The 19,232-nt window shown below is 37.2% G+C and overlaps 1 protein-coding gene across 2 annotated transcripts in view; it reads left to right on the top strand.

The window, feature by feature from the left end:
- Positions 1–19,232, top strand: part of cog6 (component of oligomeric golgi complex 6) — a 70,391-nt gene that overhangs the window by 35,492 nt on the left and 15,667 nt on the right. The window contains exons 9-17 of one of the 2 annotated variants that reach the window (XM_088920662.1): positions 4,207–4,335; positions 4,912–5,003; positions 6,574–6,638; positions 7,060–7,151; positions 7,845–7,962; positions 12,217–12,348; positions 13,267–13,434; positions 16,398–16,427; positions 16,977–17,084. In XM_088920662.1, the coding sequence (XP_088776788.1) occupies positions 4,207–4,335; positions 4,912–5,003; positions 6,574–6,638; positions 7,060–7,151; positions 7,845–7,962; positions 12,217–12,348; positions 13,267–13,434; positions 16,398–16,427; positions 16,977–17,084 (934 nt within the window). The remainder of the gene's footprint in view (positions 1–4,206; positions 4,336–4,911; positions 5,004–6,573; positions 6,639–7,059; positions 7,152–7,844; positions 7,963–12,216; positions 12,349–13,266; positions 13,435–16,397; positions 16,428–16,976; positions 17,085–19,232) is intronic. The other variant, XM_088920663.1, reaches the window with a different exon arrangement.

The raw sequence follows: 19,232 nt of genomic DNA, 5'->3' as shown, positions 1-19,232 counted from the left end.
AGAGAATGCATTTCTTCTCATCAGTTTTATGCACATTGAGAAAATTGTTACATCCCCAATTGCAAATGAGCATTGTTTATGTTTAACAGTTTTTTACTTCCTGTTTATACACTGATCAATATGAAAATACCATATGCATTGTCTGCAACAAGAATTCAGCAGGTATTCACAAAGTGTTATTTTATAGTATGGTATAATCTGACCTACAGATGGTTCCGTGTTAATTTGCAACTTATGCTAAATATATTATTTTCCTAATTACTGAGCAATATCGTTCATAATTAGTCAGTCAGGCATTGATTGTTTGATTACCTGTTAGATGGATTTCAGGGCATTGAATTGATTGATATCTTGAGGCTTGTAACTTGAAAAACCCGCTAGTCAGGTTATTTTAGTTCACCAGTGAGCCTGGGTCTTGATTCAGTTTCTCTTGCTGCCACAGGAGGTCACTCCTCACATTACAAATAGAACCTCAGCTGGTTCAGGAGTATCTATGGCATTAGTACTGACTACATATAGTGAATGTCAACATGCATTAGGGCAACAAAATTGAACTCCTCTACAAATGAACCTCCATGATGTAAAATGGTTTCTGTCTTTGGTGTATTCATTCAGAAAATGACAAGCTATTTAGTACTGTAGCGCATACCCACGTGAACCCGAGAGCGCTACAGTACGTTTGGTATACATATTCTCTATATGCTCAGTATGGTATTTCTGCCTCTTTTGTGCTTTATCTAGGTATAATCCCCTGCTTGACTGGATGCATTTTCCAGTAAACGTGTACATTGCATTTTAAATTTCACAATATCAACAAAACCTTCTGAGATTTGCCAGAAGTGAATTCAAAATAAGCAAGACATATAAAGGTTGTTTTTTATTCAAATAGGGACTAAAAGTAAGACATTTTGGATCAATCTCTGTTCAGCATCAGTGTTTTTAAAATGTTATGCACACCAACGCAACAGTTGGTATTAACATTAATTATACTTATTTTAAGAGGACGGATGAGGTATTGGAAATCTGAATGAAAAAGAGCAGGAATGACAAAACTGTTACTGAAAATGAGTACTTATTGTGCTAAAAAAGATAGGGAATCTACTTGCGCAGGTAAATTTTCTGCAGAAACCTTTTATGAGGTTGTTGGGTCTCTTTGGCAGTTCTTTGGTAGTACAGATGCTGCTGCTTTGAAAACAGCCTCCCTTTCTCATCTCATTTATGTACTGTAAATGAAAATCAGAAAGTAGTAGCCGCAAGAAGCTAACACATTGTTTACTGGAAACGTTCTAAAGAGAACCATTTCATATATCTCTATTAAGATCTCTACCAGTGTGGGAATATAAAGTTGTTTGGGTTGTTTGTGAGTAGTTTTTTTTAATGTATCCAGGCTATTTTTAAAACGTGCATGGAAATAGCTTAAGGATGGGCCTGCTTTATGTTATGGACTTTGTGCAGTACATCAATTATTAGCTGAATTTGCTCTTTAGAGAAATATTAATAAGATTGAAGAAGCTTTTTCATTACATTTACGTAGACTGCAGGTCTCTGTCTGGTGTCCTTCAAACGACATTTGACCTTTAATATGCCAAATGTGAGTAACTGTGGGAACTGCACTTCAAACATACCCAGGGAACTTTGATGGCTGCACAGTGTCAGTGCTTGAGAAATGCATTCGGCTTTTTGGTTCTCATCAGCAGAAAAGGCAAATATAAACACAGTGTCAACGTACTACATGGTAATTAAATTGTGTACTTACATAAGTGTATTGAATTGGACTTGACTCTTGGTTCTCTAAGTGCGGTTTCAGACAGACCCGAGATGCTGCTTTATAGTCCCAATAAGTGCATTCAGCTTTGGCTGATAACAAAAGCAATTTAAGACATAATGGTATTTTATACTTTATGGGATACGTGGGTGTGATTGACATACTATGCTCCTGCTTTTTAGCTTTTCAGGGTTTGGTTTGGATTAGAACCCAACCATATCTAAGTGAGCACCTACAACAAATGTCCCAGTTTTTCCAGTACAGTCCTCTGTCTCGGGTATAATTGTGGCAGTCTGTGTCAGGCCCTGTGTAATGACTAAGGTTAGGAATTAGAGTTAATACTGTGTATTGGTTTGGCAGTACTGTAAGTCACATGCATAACTTTACTATCAGGGTTGCTTAAAATTCGGCACAGCTCTGTAGCATATGCAGTAGGCTTGCAAAATAAAAATAATCATGATTCTAATCATGATCAGCCTCAGCCGCTTTCCTGTTTTAAACGAAGCCAGGTCTCCAAATAACTATTCACAGTGCATACCAAGTAAAACGCTACTCATTGGAGCCTTTGTCCATACATAGATGATTTTACTGCTTTCTGTCTGGGTTTTTACAGTAGAACTGCCTGAATAATACATTTGTTTCTCAGCTGTTTGCTAGCTTTTGGTACTCTTACTCTCGTTGGCGATGAGACATTTGTAACTGAGTTTAGTACCTAAACTTCTAATCTTATCCACTGCTTTTTTTGAGAACTCGCTTTGTCTGGAAAGATCACGGACCAGGCTAAAAACAATTCCTAGAGCTTCAACTTAAACAGTTTCAGTCCCTGTCCCTTGGAGTCCCCTCTGCTGCCTTGTTTTCACACTTTATTTCCCAAAGCTGGTGGTTCAGGCTGGCATTGCATGCCCAAGGACGGGCGATGATAGGAGAGCTCTGTTCCTGTAATCCGTCACTCCCCCATGCTGCATTTGTCTCTGTTTAGTCTGCCAGTAAGAGTGAGTAGCTTTTTAACCCGTATGGCTCTTTAGAACTACTGGCACCTAAATTTGAAATATCCAGAAACTCTAACAAGTAATAATGGAGCAATTGCATCTATTAAGTTCTTCATCTGTGTTATCAGGATATTAACCAATATCTACAAATAATCACTAATAGGATAAGAGTAGCATGTAGCTGGTATATATGGCAGCAGGAATATACCGAACCCTTAGCAATGAGGTCTGTAGTCCTTGCGAACCACTGTCTTATAAGTTTTAGAGTTAGATGTTAAAGGGGCACTTCAGTCTCAATTTTCAGACTGATTATTCTCGGTATATCTCGGTAACAAAATATATTCATTGACCTTATAGCAAAATTTGACATTTTTTCGAATTAAGCACAAAATCGTTAACTTTGTGAAAGTACTGTAAGTCACCATGTTGTCGCAGACCTCTGGTCTCATCATGAGCTAGAGCGAGAATTCCCACCAATTGTGACGTGTTGTGGCCCTTCCTGCTTACTAGTCACTGTGATGCTTAATGAAATGCGATGTACAAGTGAATAAATGCAGGTTGTACAACAGACATTTCACTGCAGGAATGTTCCAATATGATCTGCATGCAGAGTTAACAAGTAAATTGTATTTGTTGGCAAAACCGTCTCAAAAATCGAAAGCAGTATTTCTATTGGATTAAAACAGATGTATTCAAAAGCCTGCTTGTTTTACAAAGTAATAAGGCCACTTCACATCACCAGAAGATTTGTATCCTCCTTCTGAATCGCGCTGCGTATACCTGGAATTGTCATCAATTTTGTGATGTACATTGGAGATTTTACAAGTTACTATGTACATTTTACTTTCATTGTGGTTTGAAATGCACTAATCAGTGCAGATCCTTTCTAACCCCAAAATATAAAAATAGTGCTACAGTTTCCCTTTAATAGTCAATGACCAGAGACATGGAAAATGTACAGTATCTGCTTGCACTGATGAGGACAAATCACTAGATAGGGTAAGTTAATAATAACTCAGTTGCAACAAAAAAATGAAGACCTCATGGCTCAAGAATAGCATGTTGGTTTTTATGTTGATATAATTTAGGTTTCTCAAACCCTTATTACTGGGGTACCTTTTTCCTGACATGTTTGCTTGTTGATGTTTCCTAGTTTGCATTCCTCAGGAGGTGTTTACTGCACTAAGTTAATTACAGTGCACATTAGTTAATTAGTTATGAAGTGAAAAAAAATCTTAAAGCAATATTTTTTGGTTGTCTGCATTATCCTGCAGTATTTTATGTTATAGTGTTCTTCATTTTTTGGCTTCACTTTACTTGACTTTTTTTTTTACCAAGGTGTAGCACAGTAAACGCCTATCAGGGGACCGTAAACACACAGACAACAGTAAAGACACAGAGGTTTGGCATTTTTTTTTCTCAGATGGTGTTGTTGTTTGCCCTGGTGTGCAGGTACACGCTGGATGAATTTGGAACAGCCAGGAGATGTGCTGTAGTCCGTGGGTTCATCGATGCCCTGACCCGTGGTGGCGCGGGGGGAACACCTCGCCCCATTGAAATGCACTCTCATGATCCCATGAGGTACTGCCATCCTGACCTAAACATCTCTCTGCCTTGCAGAAGCTCAGAATCCCTTTAAACACTCACTTCTTGATAAAAACAGAGTGTGGAGACAAGCGTCTTAACTACTGTTCCCTCTATAGTTGGAAGCAAAGGTACTTTGACAATAAAACAATAGTTTATAGAGTTGTATTGATAATATTTTGTGCGTGTACTGCAGTAGCCATTATTTTGAATGCTTCAGCGCGTGGCATGAAAACTAAATGGGAAAAAAAAATCCACTGGTTTATGGTAACCACCTAAATTAATGTAATGTGCCTACTCCACAATTACAAGAATTAAAACCTATTCCTAAGAACCATTGTTCTGGGAACTTTCTCTTATTAGAACATTAGTCGCCTCAGAAAAGGCTGAAGTATTGACTGTTCTCTGAACTGACCGGAGCGCAATTTGCTCTCCAGCCAGTTCTGTGTCTCATCACACTTGAGCTTTCAGTGAACCCTGCAGAGGTGGTAGGGGGAGGCTCAGCCTTAGGAATTAAGACTGGGTCAGGCCAGGGTTATAATAGATATTGACTGGGATGCTCATTTCTTCTAGGTATGTCGGAGATATGCTAGCCTGGTTACATCAAGCCACTGCTTCAGAGAAAGAGCACCTGGAAGCGCTGTTAAAACTGGTGACTATGCAAGGTAAAACTAATACCCTTGTCAATACTGCCACCTGGAATAGTTATGTTAAAGAAAGTAAGCATGCCAGTAAACATTTTAATTCACACTGGTTCTGTGGTTTCTGATACTGGCATCATCAGTAGTAGTATTTTGTGCTGCTCATATAGTTTTGTTCATATTAGGAATGACTTTTGGAAAGATGATGTTAGCCTTTTTTTGTCTGAAATGAGGAGATGGTGTACTATGTATTTTAATTTGCATCACAGTCTTAAAGCCACATCCTTTGGAGATTCTGATCATTTCCATCAGGCAAAAACAGCTTTATTGTAAATTCGGTAGTGCCCCAAAATGTTAATTTTGTATATTTGCAGCTTATCTACTTTGATGCTCTTAGAGTTTGGCCTTCACTGCTGTTTCATTTTTGACTGTTTTAGTCTCATTATGAATTCATAAGTGATGATAGAGCATTATATTTGGCAGAAACAATTTTTTGTGCATAGATTCAGCACACCATACAGGAAATAATGGCACGCAACAGCACAAGTAACCTTCTGAGCTGTGAGAATAGTGCAAAACGATTTCTAAATGAACATAACTAATTATACGTAATCTAGGATTTTCCCGTTTTTTAAACACCTTTTTCTTTATTCTTGCTGTTATTTCCTTAGCTCGCTTCCACTGTTGGTCCCCATCCTGGACCATTTTTCCTGGAGTATGCTAAATCCAATATCCTCACTGCTTTATGTGATGGGTTAAAGGCAGATGTTTAGGGAATAGCTGTTCAGTGTCTGCTGTCTGCAAGAGCCACCCTGTTTGGAGTGTCTGTAAAGACATCAACGTTGGCTTCTCCTTCCTCTTTGCACTTCAAACTTTTATCTTTCCAGGTTTCATTTTTAGCATATATACTTTATTTAGTTGCTATCATGCTGTCTTCTCATTTTATGGACTGCTTTGATATTTCCAGTGTTGTTTGAGGTGAAACGGTGTCATATTTTGAAATGATTTTGCTATTTGTGGATTTTAACCCCATTCATGGATACAGTATTTACAGGGTTTGTTCAATTTTCAGAATGCTTTTGTTCTATTTTTGAGATCTGGTCGATGCTTGTATTGTATTCTAATTAATAATACAGTTTTTTCTTTACCATTTTCAAAACAACTGAAAACTTTTATTCAGATTTAACACGTCAGTTAAATGCGCTGATCAGAAAAACTTTTTTTTATAATTAACTACTAGTTGCTTATAAACTAGTCAATACTAAAGACAGGCAATTGTGAATGGTGTGCAGATTCCTTATGTGGCTTAAAGGGACTATATTACTTTTAAAGAGTGGTGTTGGGGGAGGGATTATCATTTAATTTTAACAGCAGATTGCATTAAGTTCACTGACTAGCGTTTGACATGTTATTCCAATTAAGTATTATCAGTGAAAATGATGGCTTCTGTAGAAAAAGGTCATATCTCAAGGATAGATATATGGGCACGCATAATTCTTTTTATCTGCACAAGGTGCTGAAGATTGGTGTTGCTCATGGTGATAGCCACTGTAGAGGCAGACAATATTGAATCTTTGTCCTTGAATGTTTCCAGGAATAGAAGAGAGCATGCAGGAGGTTGTGGGACACATAACAGAGGGAGTCTGCAGACCCCTTAAGGTGAGAGACCAGTTTCAAGCTGTTATACTGGGGAAACCTCATGCTGTTGAGCCTCATTCTAATAAACTCTAAAGGGTAAAGGACATTATTTGTGGATGATTAAGCAGATGTACTGTAGGTTTTCTGAACTGCAGGCTATTGTACAAATTGCATTGATGAAACACAAACTCAGTAACAGTCTTGTTTCTATGACTAGTTTTGATATAATCCACATATTATCCATCCATTAAATAAGCTTTGAATAAAGTTGATCTATAGGTTCTCTGGCTATCAAATTCATCTGTTAATTTGTTACTTTTTCACTAGTCTTAAAATGAAATGTTGTAGTGTTTAATGTTTTTGTTCTGGTGCTCAGATCAGCCTTACAGACTTACAGACTTACACTCCTATATTACTGTTTTCTTTCTCTATTGTAACACAGGTGCGGATTGAGCAGGTGATAGTGGCTGAACCAGGGGCTGTTCTATTGTATAAGATATCCAATCTCCTCAAGTTCTACCATCATACTATTAGGTATTGAAAATAATTCTTTACTATGCATACTGCAGGTAAACTAAAAGCAGCAACAAAGAGAAACTCTAGACAGCAGCTGTTGTACATTTAATTCTTAATGCATCTCATTACCATAACCTAAAAGAACTCAACATGGAACCTTCCAGATTCCTGGTTAATTGTTTGGAACTGTCACAGTTGTAAAATTTTTGTACTTTATGACATTTAAATGAGAAATTTTACACTGCTTTGACAAAACATGAACATATATTTAAAACAAGGGAGAAAAAACAAATATTCAAAGCCAGATACATTTGAAGCTGTCACATTTGAAGAGTCAGAAACTTAGTTATTTGAAACAGACAAAATGTTGGCTTCTGAAGATATCTTAACCATGTCTGTTGGTTCATCGAATGTCATTCTAATTTACCACAATAATATTGGTTGTCATAGGTCAATAGAATAAAATGACCATGCTGTTGAAACACAACTGTAGCTGAATCAACTTGTACACAAACATGATATGTTTCTTCCACAGTATTTCGTCTTTTTTAAGTTCAGCATTCCAGGTTTAATGGAAGCAAAGGGAGACCCGTGTTGATATAGTTCAGTAGTATCTTCAGCAAAACCTGCTTTATTTTTTAAGTAAAGTGGATGAGGAAAGCAGTGACAGACCGAATAAAGAACTTGGTGTCCTTTTATTTCCTCTTTCAGTGGCATTGTGGGAACCAGTGCAGCGACTCTTCTCATAACCATTGAAGAGATGCACATCCTGAGCAAGAAAATGTTCTTCAACAGCCTGAGTCTGCACGCCAGCAAGCTGATGGATAAGGTGGGTAACAGATCAGCTTAAAAAAGGTTGTGGTCAGGCAGTGGTGAACCACTGTGTGGTGTTCATTGGCATAATCATCTCTTAACATCTCATCATGGCAGTATAACTAATCCTTCAACAGGGAAAAAAATTCCAGATTACTGTTTTTCTAGTTCTGCTTTGGGGAGTCTTGCTTCTAAATATAATTTTGTGGAAATTGCTAAAAATCCAAGTCCAAGCAGCAACTGGGAATCAGAATAGTCACCATGAACTGTTCACCAAGTCTGCGACTGCATTTCCTTTCAATAGTGTAATAAATCCAGGCAATGGATGGGGGTTTGTGTGATCATTGTGACATATTTAAAAACTGAAGTATAGTATAAATCTTATGGAAAATGTATCTATTTTTAATGAAAATGTGGCTACCAGTTTATTGGAGTGCATATACAATTGTGGAATTGCATATTGGTGTAGTGGACAGGTTCTTAGTTGTTATGCTTCTGTTGTATTCCAAAAAGCATGCTTCCATAAAATCTTGTTAATCTGCAGAAATTCAGAAATTTAAACCCTGAGAGAGAGCAGCACAGAGGTGCAGTGGTTAGCATTAATGGCTCACAGCCCTGGGGCCCTGGGTTCAATTCCAGACCTGGGGTGTTGTCTGCGTGGAGTTTGTCTGTTCTCCCCATGTTTGTGAGGGTTTCCTCCAGGTGATCTGGTTTCCACCCAAGGTCCCAAAACATACTGGCAGGTTAATTGGCTTCTGGGAATATTGGCCCTGGTGTGAACATGTACGTGCCTGTCTGCCCTGCGATGGACTGGAGTCCCATCCAGGGTGTACCCTGCCTTGCCCCATTGCTTGCTGGGATGGGCTCCGGCTTCCCCGTGGCCCTGAATTAGAAAAAGCGATTAAAAAATGGATGGATGGAAAACCTTGAGAGTAGTGAAAAATATTATTACAATCTTCTACCCTGTGGGTTAAGGAGGACGGTTCTTATTGTTCTGTCATTCTTGGAAATCATGCACTGCAGATAAAAAAATAACACATACCAGTGTAGAATTTATGAATTATCGCTCTGGCGTGAAAATATTTTCTTCTTGAAATGCTAAGGAAATTCCTAATTTTTGAGTCGTCTGGCCTGCTTCTCAAAGCAGCTTCACAGAGCTGCAAGCCAGCTACTGATTACTGAAGCATAGCCAGGAATAGTTGATCTCAGCTGTCTTTTTATGTTAAAAAAGCTTATGTGATTGTGAAAAACAGCCATGAAAATGTAGAGTTCTGTGGATTTAGTAACTTTGAATATTTAGCAACGTACCTTTCAGAACAAATGAAATACAATGCAGGAGGATTTTACTGGCTAATTAGTAACTAGACACCAGTTATATGAAATAAATATTAGATATCTGGAAGAAATGTCTGGAAAAAATAATTCCAAGACTGTGAAGCACAAACGTTTATTGAGTATAAATTTGCAATTTGCAATAAATTGTCAAAAGTTGAAAATGCAATTAAAGTGAATTTTGACGTGATTGTTAACGTTAAACATAATGAAAGTATATTATACTAATTATGTATAGCTCAATCATATGTGGTGCATATGATAAAGCAAAAAAAAAACCATTTTCTTGAAAGAAGCAGTAGTTGGTCCAAGGTTTTACTCAGATTTGACTTCTTTCACCCATAAAAGTGTTGTCTGAGTATTCTAGATCCAGATTAAAACCATTCACTTGAAAAATATCCCCACATGATCTATAATTATTTTGCGAGGTGCTATACTGTATATACAATAAATTTAAAGAGAAATATTAAAGCAGGAAACATTATTTTGTTCTTAGCACCTCTGTGGTTATATTTAAGCTTTCTCCTTCTTGGTGCTTCTTTTTTAAAGCTAGCAAATCAATGACAGTTTTTACAAACTCACATAATATCAAATTAGTTGTTCTGCCTATGACCTGTTGATTGTGTTCTTTGTATAACTGGGGGGTACAAAGCTTAAATGAGTTTATTTCAGTCAATATTAAATGAGGGTAATTCTAAAACCCTAAAACCACAACTGCATCTTATTTTGTCAGAGGTAATTATGGAACCTTTTTGATTAAAAGGTAAGTGTTTCATCACAGTTTTTGAAAAAAAACACTAATGTATATATAGAATGCATAAACAGAGCCTAATCTGAACTATATACCTTGAGAAAGAGAGAATAATTCTTAAAGTGTTAAGGCATTCCTTTCTAAAGAAGTTCAATCACCTGGCCTGAAAATGTGGAAAGAAAAGCTTAACACTAAATTTGTAAGGGTCTTAAAAATACAGATGTAAAGCTTAATATCGACAACCTTTATCTTAAAGTGGTTAATTATCTAGAGTACCTTGACTGCCACTTACCAGGGTGAATGTGTTTCAGTAAACGTCCATGTTTAATGGTCAACAATGACATGTAAGTCAAGTTTTGCAATCAGTATTGTAGCACTTCACAGATTAATAGTTTTATTACGGATGCAGTATTCCTATGTTAAAATAAGTGATTTAAGATGATGTTAAAAAGACTTTCTACAGAAATGGAAAGGAGGGTGGACAGTCAACTGTATGCTTGTGTTAAGTCCTTGCTGCAGTGTAATATAATATAATACAATATAATAATATTGTATAATAATATTGAGAAAGAATGGAAATAAATTAAGGGAGCTCAACTTTTGAAATCAGAAGGTTTTTTTTAGAAGGAGATATGCCTTGTAAACATGTGGAAGCTGACACGTACACAGATTAAGTGTGAGTTGGAATAAAAAAAACAGTATCTGTCTTCCAGGCCCAAATTATTTCCAAAATATCCCTGAACACGGCCCAGTTTCTATCTGAGAACAGGCTGTTAAGTGAATGATCAATACCGGCTGCTACCTGTTGCCAAGAAGGTCTTCATTCAGTGCTGCAGAAAGAATTATCCCCTTAACGTGGTGATAATCAAATTGCAGGACATCAGAAAGAAATTTATGACTTTCAAACATAACTAAAAATAATACTCGGAACACTGTTTCCTGTGATTGCTCCTATAACTTTACGAAGGCTTGACAGGATATTGAAGGCTAGAAGTATTTTTAAATTCACCACTAAAGAAATAAGTGGCTTATTGGGAATCTGGAAGTTTTTCTTCTGTGGGCAAAGGTAAATGTTAAAGACTAATGTTAGACACGGATGTTTTTATCTACTTTTGTGGTAAAAAAACAGAAATGTTTTCTGAACAAGAAACAACCTTCCAACTACTTATAAATTTTCATGATGGACTTTTCTCAAGTACGACTTGCAAGCATTGCCCTACCTTGATGTCTTATCTCTGTTTCTCTGTGAAAATCTTTTGAGTATAGCATGCCTCTGCTAATGTCACTTTATGTGAGTAATGTACTGTCATTGTTGCTAAGTTTTATGTTATGTAGCAGAGCAGGAGATTTACACACCCACAGTAAATCACTATGCTCAGGATTCCCAAGTGGCTTTTATGCATTTTTATGCATTTCTATAAAACAAAAACGATTAAAAAGAATAGCATCTATACTGTATCTCCAGCCTTTGAATGTCTGAGCCTTAGAGCAAAATGACAACTTTCTGAAAACTTCCTGTTAGTGTTATTACTTACATATATAAGAATGATTGATAATATTTTGCTGAGGAGGTTGGTGAATCAGTGTAATAACGAAGATAAATTTCACACGGATGCTGGTCCATTTTTCAACTGAAGACAAATATGGTGGGATAATAAAGATTTATTTAGAAGCCAGTTTTCCCACAGTGCAGATCCAATTCACCACTACCAGTAAAGGTGAATTCTTAATATTTATTCTAAGGAAAGCTAGAAAAGGATATTTGTTAAGCCTTATTTTCAAGTAGCACTTCAAAAGATTTACCTAACATAATAAGAAGTGTGTACTACTACATGTCAGAATATTACTTATTTATAACAGTATGGAACTTGGTGTTTTTCTTTGGGTATCTGAATGAAAGAGCACCCTCAGATTATTTAAAGAAAAAAAAGTCCAACCAGAATACAATGTCCAGCAAGCAGGAAAACATTACAGATTTTACAGTGACATGCGAGCACATATCCATATCAATGAAGACCATGCACTTTCATCATCAGTACCAGTGGCTAAATATCATCCTACCTAATATTGCATTTAAAATAGCCAGGAATAATATTGTTTCATCACATTATCAAGATTTCCTGTGAATCAGTTTGCTAGTAATGCTCGTGAAAGTGCAGAAGAAGTTATTCCAGTTTCCTTCTCCAGGTTGAATTGCCTCCTCCTGACCTTGGGCCCACCAGCTCTCTCACCCAGACCCTGTCACTGCTGCGTGAGGTCCTAGCATCCCACGATTCCTCTGTTGTGCCACTAGACGCCCGTCAAGCGGACTTTGCACAGGTGCCTGATATATGTTCATTGGTATTGCCTTCATATTTGATCTTCATAATGAAAGTAACTGTGTGAGATTGTCAAAGAGTGAAAATGGGTTTTGCTGCTGCTGTAAATACAACATATTGTATTTAAATATCATATTGATAAATACAGCATATCCATACTTCCAAATTTCTCCATTTGTATTTCTGTTCTAACTCAACCTGATCTTTAGAGTATTATTTGCATTTAATTGCATTATTTGTAGTTTTTGCAATGCAAATGAATCATCGTATAACAACAAATGAGAAACATGAATGCTAAATTATTTTATTCTTACTACTACTGCCGGGGTAGTAAGACTGTATGGCAGTCAGCATTGGTTCCTCTTAGCATTCAGTTGTGGGTTTGATCACAAAATTCTTAATGGAGTTTTCATGTTCTCCCAGTGTTTGTGGGGTCTTGCCTTTGGGTATTCTAATTTCTTACCGCACTTCCAAAGGCATGCTGTCTAGGTTAATTGGAGACTCTTAATTATCCATGTGTGTGTGTCCTGTAATGAACCGGCATCCACCTTGCACCCTACGCTTCCTATGAGTTCCTATGTAGTGACCCGTAACTAGGAATACGCAGGTGTGATAATGGATGGAGAGTGGGAATACACCCTGGATGGGATGCCAATCTCATGCACAACACATGCAAAGAAACCTTCAAACACAGGGAGAACATGTAAATATCACACAGATCTGGGATTAAACCCAGGACCCAGCAGCAGTGTCATCTACCATGTCATTTTGTCTCCCTGTTTACGAATAAAAGACCTCGAAGGGATCTTGGATTATTGAAAAAATAATCTTGCCAATCCTGTATCATTCTAATGTTAAAAGATTTTTTTGGGATGCGGTCTGTAACTTGAAGTAAATAACACTTTTCTCTCCTTTCAAGGTGCTGTCCTGTATCTTGGATCCACTCTTGCAGCTCTGCACAGTGTCTGCGAGCAATCTGGGCACCGCTGACATGGCTACGTACATGGTCAACTCGTTGTACATGATGAAGACCACACTGGCTCTCTTTGAGTTCACAGACAAGCGGCTGGAGATGCTGGAGTTTCAGGTACTACTTTGATTTTGGACTTGGCTTGCTAACTATTTTTAGTGACAGGTGTTGTGTCATGTGGGTTTTTCGTTTAATATTGCAAAAAGAGTAGGAATGAGTCAATAGTTTTTAGTGCTTATCTGTCCTGAGTGGACATCCACTGTGTGCTTATCCACTGTGTGGTGATTTGGTGATTTGAAATGATGAAATAAGAAATTGGAGCAGTTAATTCACAGAGGACTTTAGGGCAGCTAGGAATTTAACACAACAAACGGTGATGTACACACAGAGATTGAGAGCATACAACATACAATTTTGTTAAAAAAATAATAAAATGTGCAAAATAAATGAGTATGTACTGTATAAATCAAACTTGCCATGATAGATGCAAATGGCTGATCTATCACATAAATTACAAGAAACTCGTAAAAATACAGGGTTATATATGTTGGTCGATGTGGTCAATCATGTTATAATCAGTGTCAACATCCATAATCATGTGAACTTGTGTTTGCTTTATAATTTAAACTTTATTGATTATATACAAGTTTAATGTGTTTACTCTTGAGTGTAAAAATGTGAATGTTGAATGTACAGTCATCCTAATTGTGAATGCTTGACTATGTAAAGCTTTGATGTTCTAAAAGTTCCACATCGAGAGGAACAGCTGGATTCATGTCAGTTTGTCCTCTACTCTTGGTACAGAGCCAGTGGACAAGGGCAGGATTATGTGCGTAGTTTCACACTGAAGTCAGGTCTTCCATTGGGGCATGTACAAAGTTTCAGGGAATTTGGTTCCCTGTGGAGAATCTTAGAAAGTCTGCTCTCCCATATTTTGGAGCTGCTATAATGAATATTTGTTGCTATTCAGCGGTGTCAACAAATGTCAAACTGAATTATTTCAGTGCTCAGGTGAAATTACAGTTGGGACCTCATCAGAAAGCCTCTTCCTCTGCCAAGGAAGATTTGGGCACAGTTCTGGTTTACATAAATCCCTCTGCACCTCCGTTACTTTATAAACTTAAAAAAGTTTTGATGCCATTATGGTTCAGACAGCAGTAGTCACAGTCACAATGACAGGTTGCTAGGATCTTAGAGAGCACTGCAATTGCTTGTGCAACACCTTTTAATTCATGTCAGTGGGTAGTGATTGGTTGTGATGTCATCATGTGTAGTGGGCATCCCTGTCTGCCACGTTCCTCATTTGTGGATCATGGGGTCTGAGTCCCGATGTGCCTACTTCTTGAAGCTTCAGATTAAGAGGTTTCGATTTGAGCACTTGATTGCTGGAGGTATCTGGATGGGCCCAATTTATAGTGGGGAGGTTCGTCATTGGAGAGCCAAGACATTCTGCTTTCAATCCCACGAGTATTCATACTGAATACTCAAAGGAGTAAAGTAGTTTTTAATTTTCAATTACAGGGAGGGGGAAACCATTATTATAATCTTTCTGAACACTTAATTCTAAGCATAGTGTTGCTGATACAATTCCAGCATTCTCCAGTTTTGCCTTTGTTTTTGAACATCTGCTTAAAGGTTCACTTCAAGCTTCTCCTGCCGTCTTGTAGAATTGCTACAGTATATTACAGCATTGATTTGATAGAAATATTAGACTACAACTGGAATATTGGCATAGAGTAAAGCTCTTTTTGTACTTCGTTCAGTACAAAAATTGGATGTAAGGCCCCTGATTGAAAGCCATAATACCTCAAGTTATCCAAAAAAAGAAGTGTGCTTGCCTACTATACATAGTGATAAAGATAAAGAAAAAGTGCATATTCTATAGAGAGTATATTTCCTAGTTATTACGTTTCATTTATTTTAGATGGCGAGTTAAGTATCAAATGGAGGATAGTTACAAAACCTTAACAGTCAATTACAGTAAATCTTATGTGCCACGCAACCTTGAAAAAAGAAAAATACAACTCCCAACTTGCAAGCTAAAACAGAAATGTGTCAACTGCCTGAAGGCACTTGTAAATTAACCTGCTGAAAGATTTATGTGACAGTTTACAACTCATGTTAATAAGAAACGGGTGTAAACTACATGATGGTGAATATTTTATGAATGTCTGCGACTGATGACATCCTGTCCTGACTCGTGGCTTTTACATACCCAGCTCAAGCAGCTTCCTGGCAGTTCTAGCCCAAGCAATAGATTGGCACAGCCTGAATGTTGTTTTTTTTCTCCAATAAAATGTGCAAAATTATTTTTATCTTCTCAGCTGCTCAAATTTACCATTGATGGTTGATAATCAAGTTGTTTCATGGCCATCACGGAGTCTATGCTCGTAACATGCATTTACTGTTTGTCTAAGATGCTTACAGCTTTTCGCTGCAGTGTAGATTACATGGTTTGTATGAAGTGTTCATCTAACTATGTGACAAATATTGTATAATACTGTAACTGCATTAACTCACACAGCTGATCTTCAAACAGGAAGGTAATAACTGGTTTAGACCTCTAACAATGTCATGACCTTAACAGAGGAGGAAGTTTTGGACTTTTGAAGGCTGTGAAACACATTTCCAGTTTCAAACAACTGATGATAATTGTTAAAATTTCCTTGCATCTTTGTTATACCCAATTTATTTGACATGGAATTGTATTACTTCATAAGTAATCTTTATAAACAGAATATAATCTTAGTTTCCTTTGCAATGATTTACGTGGAGTTGAGCTCTTAATTTACAGTGAATTGAACACAGTACACGGGAGACTCTATTAATAATACATGTTCTCAGCTACATTAAAGGAAATTTGCTTTGGGGAACTTCTGATCAGCTCATTCAGTAAAGGTGACAGCCATTAGCCCAGCTTCAGCATAAGCTTCACTTGTCCACTTCACTGGCCAATCACTGCCTGGGTAGGCTTGTGTCAGACAGAATATCTTTTCCTCCCTGCTTATGAACCTGGGGCCGTCTTCCTGCTTGCAAGCTTCCAGTATTGGCAGTGAGAGAGACTTCTCATTCTCCCAAAGGACATTATGGAGTTTGATGCCCGTCAGGTAGTAAGTAGGTGTGACTGGTGTCTATGTTGGACAAGTATAATACTGGACTGAAAAAAAACAAGTTTAATAAGAAAACAATTGGGGATCCCAGATGTTTACGGTTTAACATATAAAATATAAGAAACACAACAAAAGACTATTGGAACTGGTAGCATTTGTTTCATTTTGGGGGGTATTTAAAGTGGACCATTTTTAGAAAATAGTTTGTAGTTCCTGTTTTATGGAGAAAAAAAAATAGTTACATTTACTTGTGATTTCCATAGCTGGTGTGCAGCATTCAATGACTGCATTGCCCTGGCTTATAGATGCTGATGGAAAACAGGTCCACTCTTAGGCTGTGCTCAGTGTTGTTCAGCCTGTTCTTCTTACTCGGTTTTATTTTGGTTAGATTAATAAGGACCTCATAGTTCTTCATTCCCTTGTGCTCTCAACTGAGGGTTTTAATGGTGGATAAGAAACTGGGAATAGGGTTTTTTGGGGGGGGGTTTCATATGGAAGGAGATGTAGAGGAGAGTGATCACAGTGCACTTTTCTGCTTGATCTTCACAGATTGAAGCTCACTTGGACACCCTGATCAATGAGCAGGCCTCCTATGTTCTCACCAGAGCGGGTCTGAGCTACATTTACAACTGTGTGCAGCAGCACAAACCTGAGCAGGTGAGCAATCCATGGCAACTACTACAAATCCTACTCTTGGAAGTCACCAGGGTTCATCAGAGATGAGCTGATTTATAACATGTAAATTGTTAAATGTATTGTGCTCTCAACTGTCATGGTGGGGTTAATTTCACAATTAGTGTGTAGAATTTGAAAAAGCCAAAACCTAAGCTCTTGACCTCTTTTCCAAGGCAAGTCTGCAAAGGTAATATATACTAAAATGCTACTTTCATGGGAAGAGATTGGAGGACTTGTGACTTGAATATACTTGTGCAGTTTATTTTTCATTACACAGAATTGTGGGTTTCCTTATACGAAGATGTTTAAAACTTTTTGAAGCTTTTATTCCATTTAGGCGAGATGGATGAATAACAGAAGCTTCGGAGTGATGGTACTAGGCCCTCTTACATGGCAGAATGGAGTGGCCCAGCTTTTTCTGTAGAAGGGCCTATATTATTTGTGTGGCCTCTCTTTAGGTCCACAGTTGCCATGGAGACCTTTTGACCAAGTTATAGATACAAAACCCTGCTCTATTAATGTCCCCCTCTTCATTGTACTCTTTATAGTAGTATAAAAGACAAAGAGAAAGTAATACAATGGAGCTGTCTGTCTTGTTTAAAATTAAATGACTTTATTTTTAATTGGATTTATCCAGTTTTTATGAGCTTTCAGAGCTTTTCACACTTTTTTGATGCTGGAAAAATAGGAACATTCAGAACTCCCAGCATAATTGTTCATAATATAGTCATTTAGCAGATACTTCTAAGCAGAGCACCTAATAAAAACTAGGGAGTGAAGTATATATCAACGTTCCCTACTGCAGAGTAACTAAGTAATTCATTTATTTGTCTTATCTAAAGGACAGAGCACAAAGAAGTGAGGTGACTTGTTAAACATAATACACACTTAGTGACCGAGCTGGTAGTTGAACTTGTAAGTAATAACCTACCTCAACCACTGCTGATATTTATGCATAGTTCCCTCCCCAATTCCCATGTAAGTCACTCCTTGAAGGGGGACTTGGAGTACCCCTTTAAGAGCACTGAACTTTTATTTAAATGCTTGTTTGTGAACTGTGGAACAAATACATTGGTTTGAATAAATGCATACCTCCTCTTTCAAATTACACAGAAGAGTTTGGCCAGACACACCAAAGTGATGATATTCCAGACAAGATGACACTATCAGTGCTATATCAGCACTATGACACTATAAAGAATTATGATCTATAGTAACATTTATTTCTTAAAAGTGCATTTACTTATGAAACTTTGGCATCTAGTGAATGCAGTTATAATTGTGGGTTACTTTTTATTTTAGTTGAGGTTCAGTATGTTTTGAACGAGGCAAATTAATTTGATCCCAAATCAAGTTTACATTTTAGTTCACTTGCAGTTTCATGCACTTTTCTGAAAGAACTGTGCTGTCTTGAAATGTCATGGAGAGTATTTTGTGTGATATGCCCTTTTATTGGTTTGTTTGATACTTGCATCAGATAACAGTGGAAACAGAAGAAGGAGCCATTGTGTATTTGTGTGGACAGCACTGTCCTTTAGTGTGAAATTCATATCTGAAGCACAGAAAGAGAGACCAATATTACAGAGGTATGGCTTTTACTGTACCACTTTACCACAGTAACTATGTTGTCGTGTAGCCATTCCTCACAAGGACGTTATGAGAGAGGTTTGAATATCAGTATGTTTGAATACAGTCAATACCCTAATTACTGATATTTGACTTCTTTCCTAAACAAAGTTTACATTATGTTGGGAGTTCTGTCATGCCATGGTGATTGTTCACGTTTGTTCATTATTTTATACAGTACCATTTAATATAATTTATTATATAATATAATAATTTTTTCCCCTAAAAACCAATAAACAAATTGAACATAAATCACTTTAAATGAATGGTGACTTTGAAAAAGTCTTTATTATACTTCAAGGTACAGATGCTACAATAATACGCCATGTACATGTAATTCTGTACATCAGGTGCATGTAAGCGACTACAGCAATACGTCCTTGGTGTTTGCAGTTTGGTTTACTCCTTGGATTTCCAAGAGGCTTAGAATACATATGAGTTACATATTTGCCAAAACCGTTTATGTATCTTACGTATGTAGCAATGTTTTGGTATTAATGTCTT

This window comes from Atractosteus spatula, chromosome 7, assembly GCF_055471065.1.
Source record: "Atractosteus spatula isolate fAtrSpa1 chromosome 7, fAtrSpa1.hap1, whole genome shotgun sequence".
Classification (NCBI taxonomy): Eukaryota; Metazoa; Chordata; class Actinopteri; order Semionotiformes; family Lepisosteidae; genus Atractosteus; species Atractosteus spatula.
Note: the sequence above shows the minus strand (reverse complement) of the source record. Positions and strands in the feature narration are given on the sequence as shown.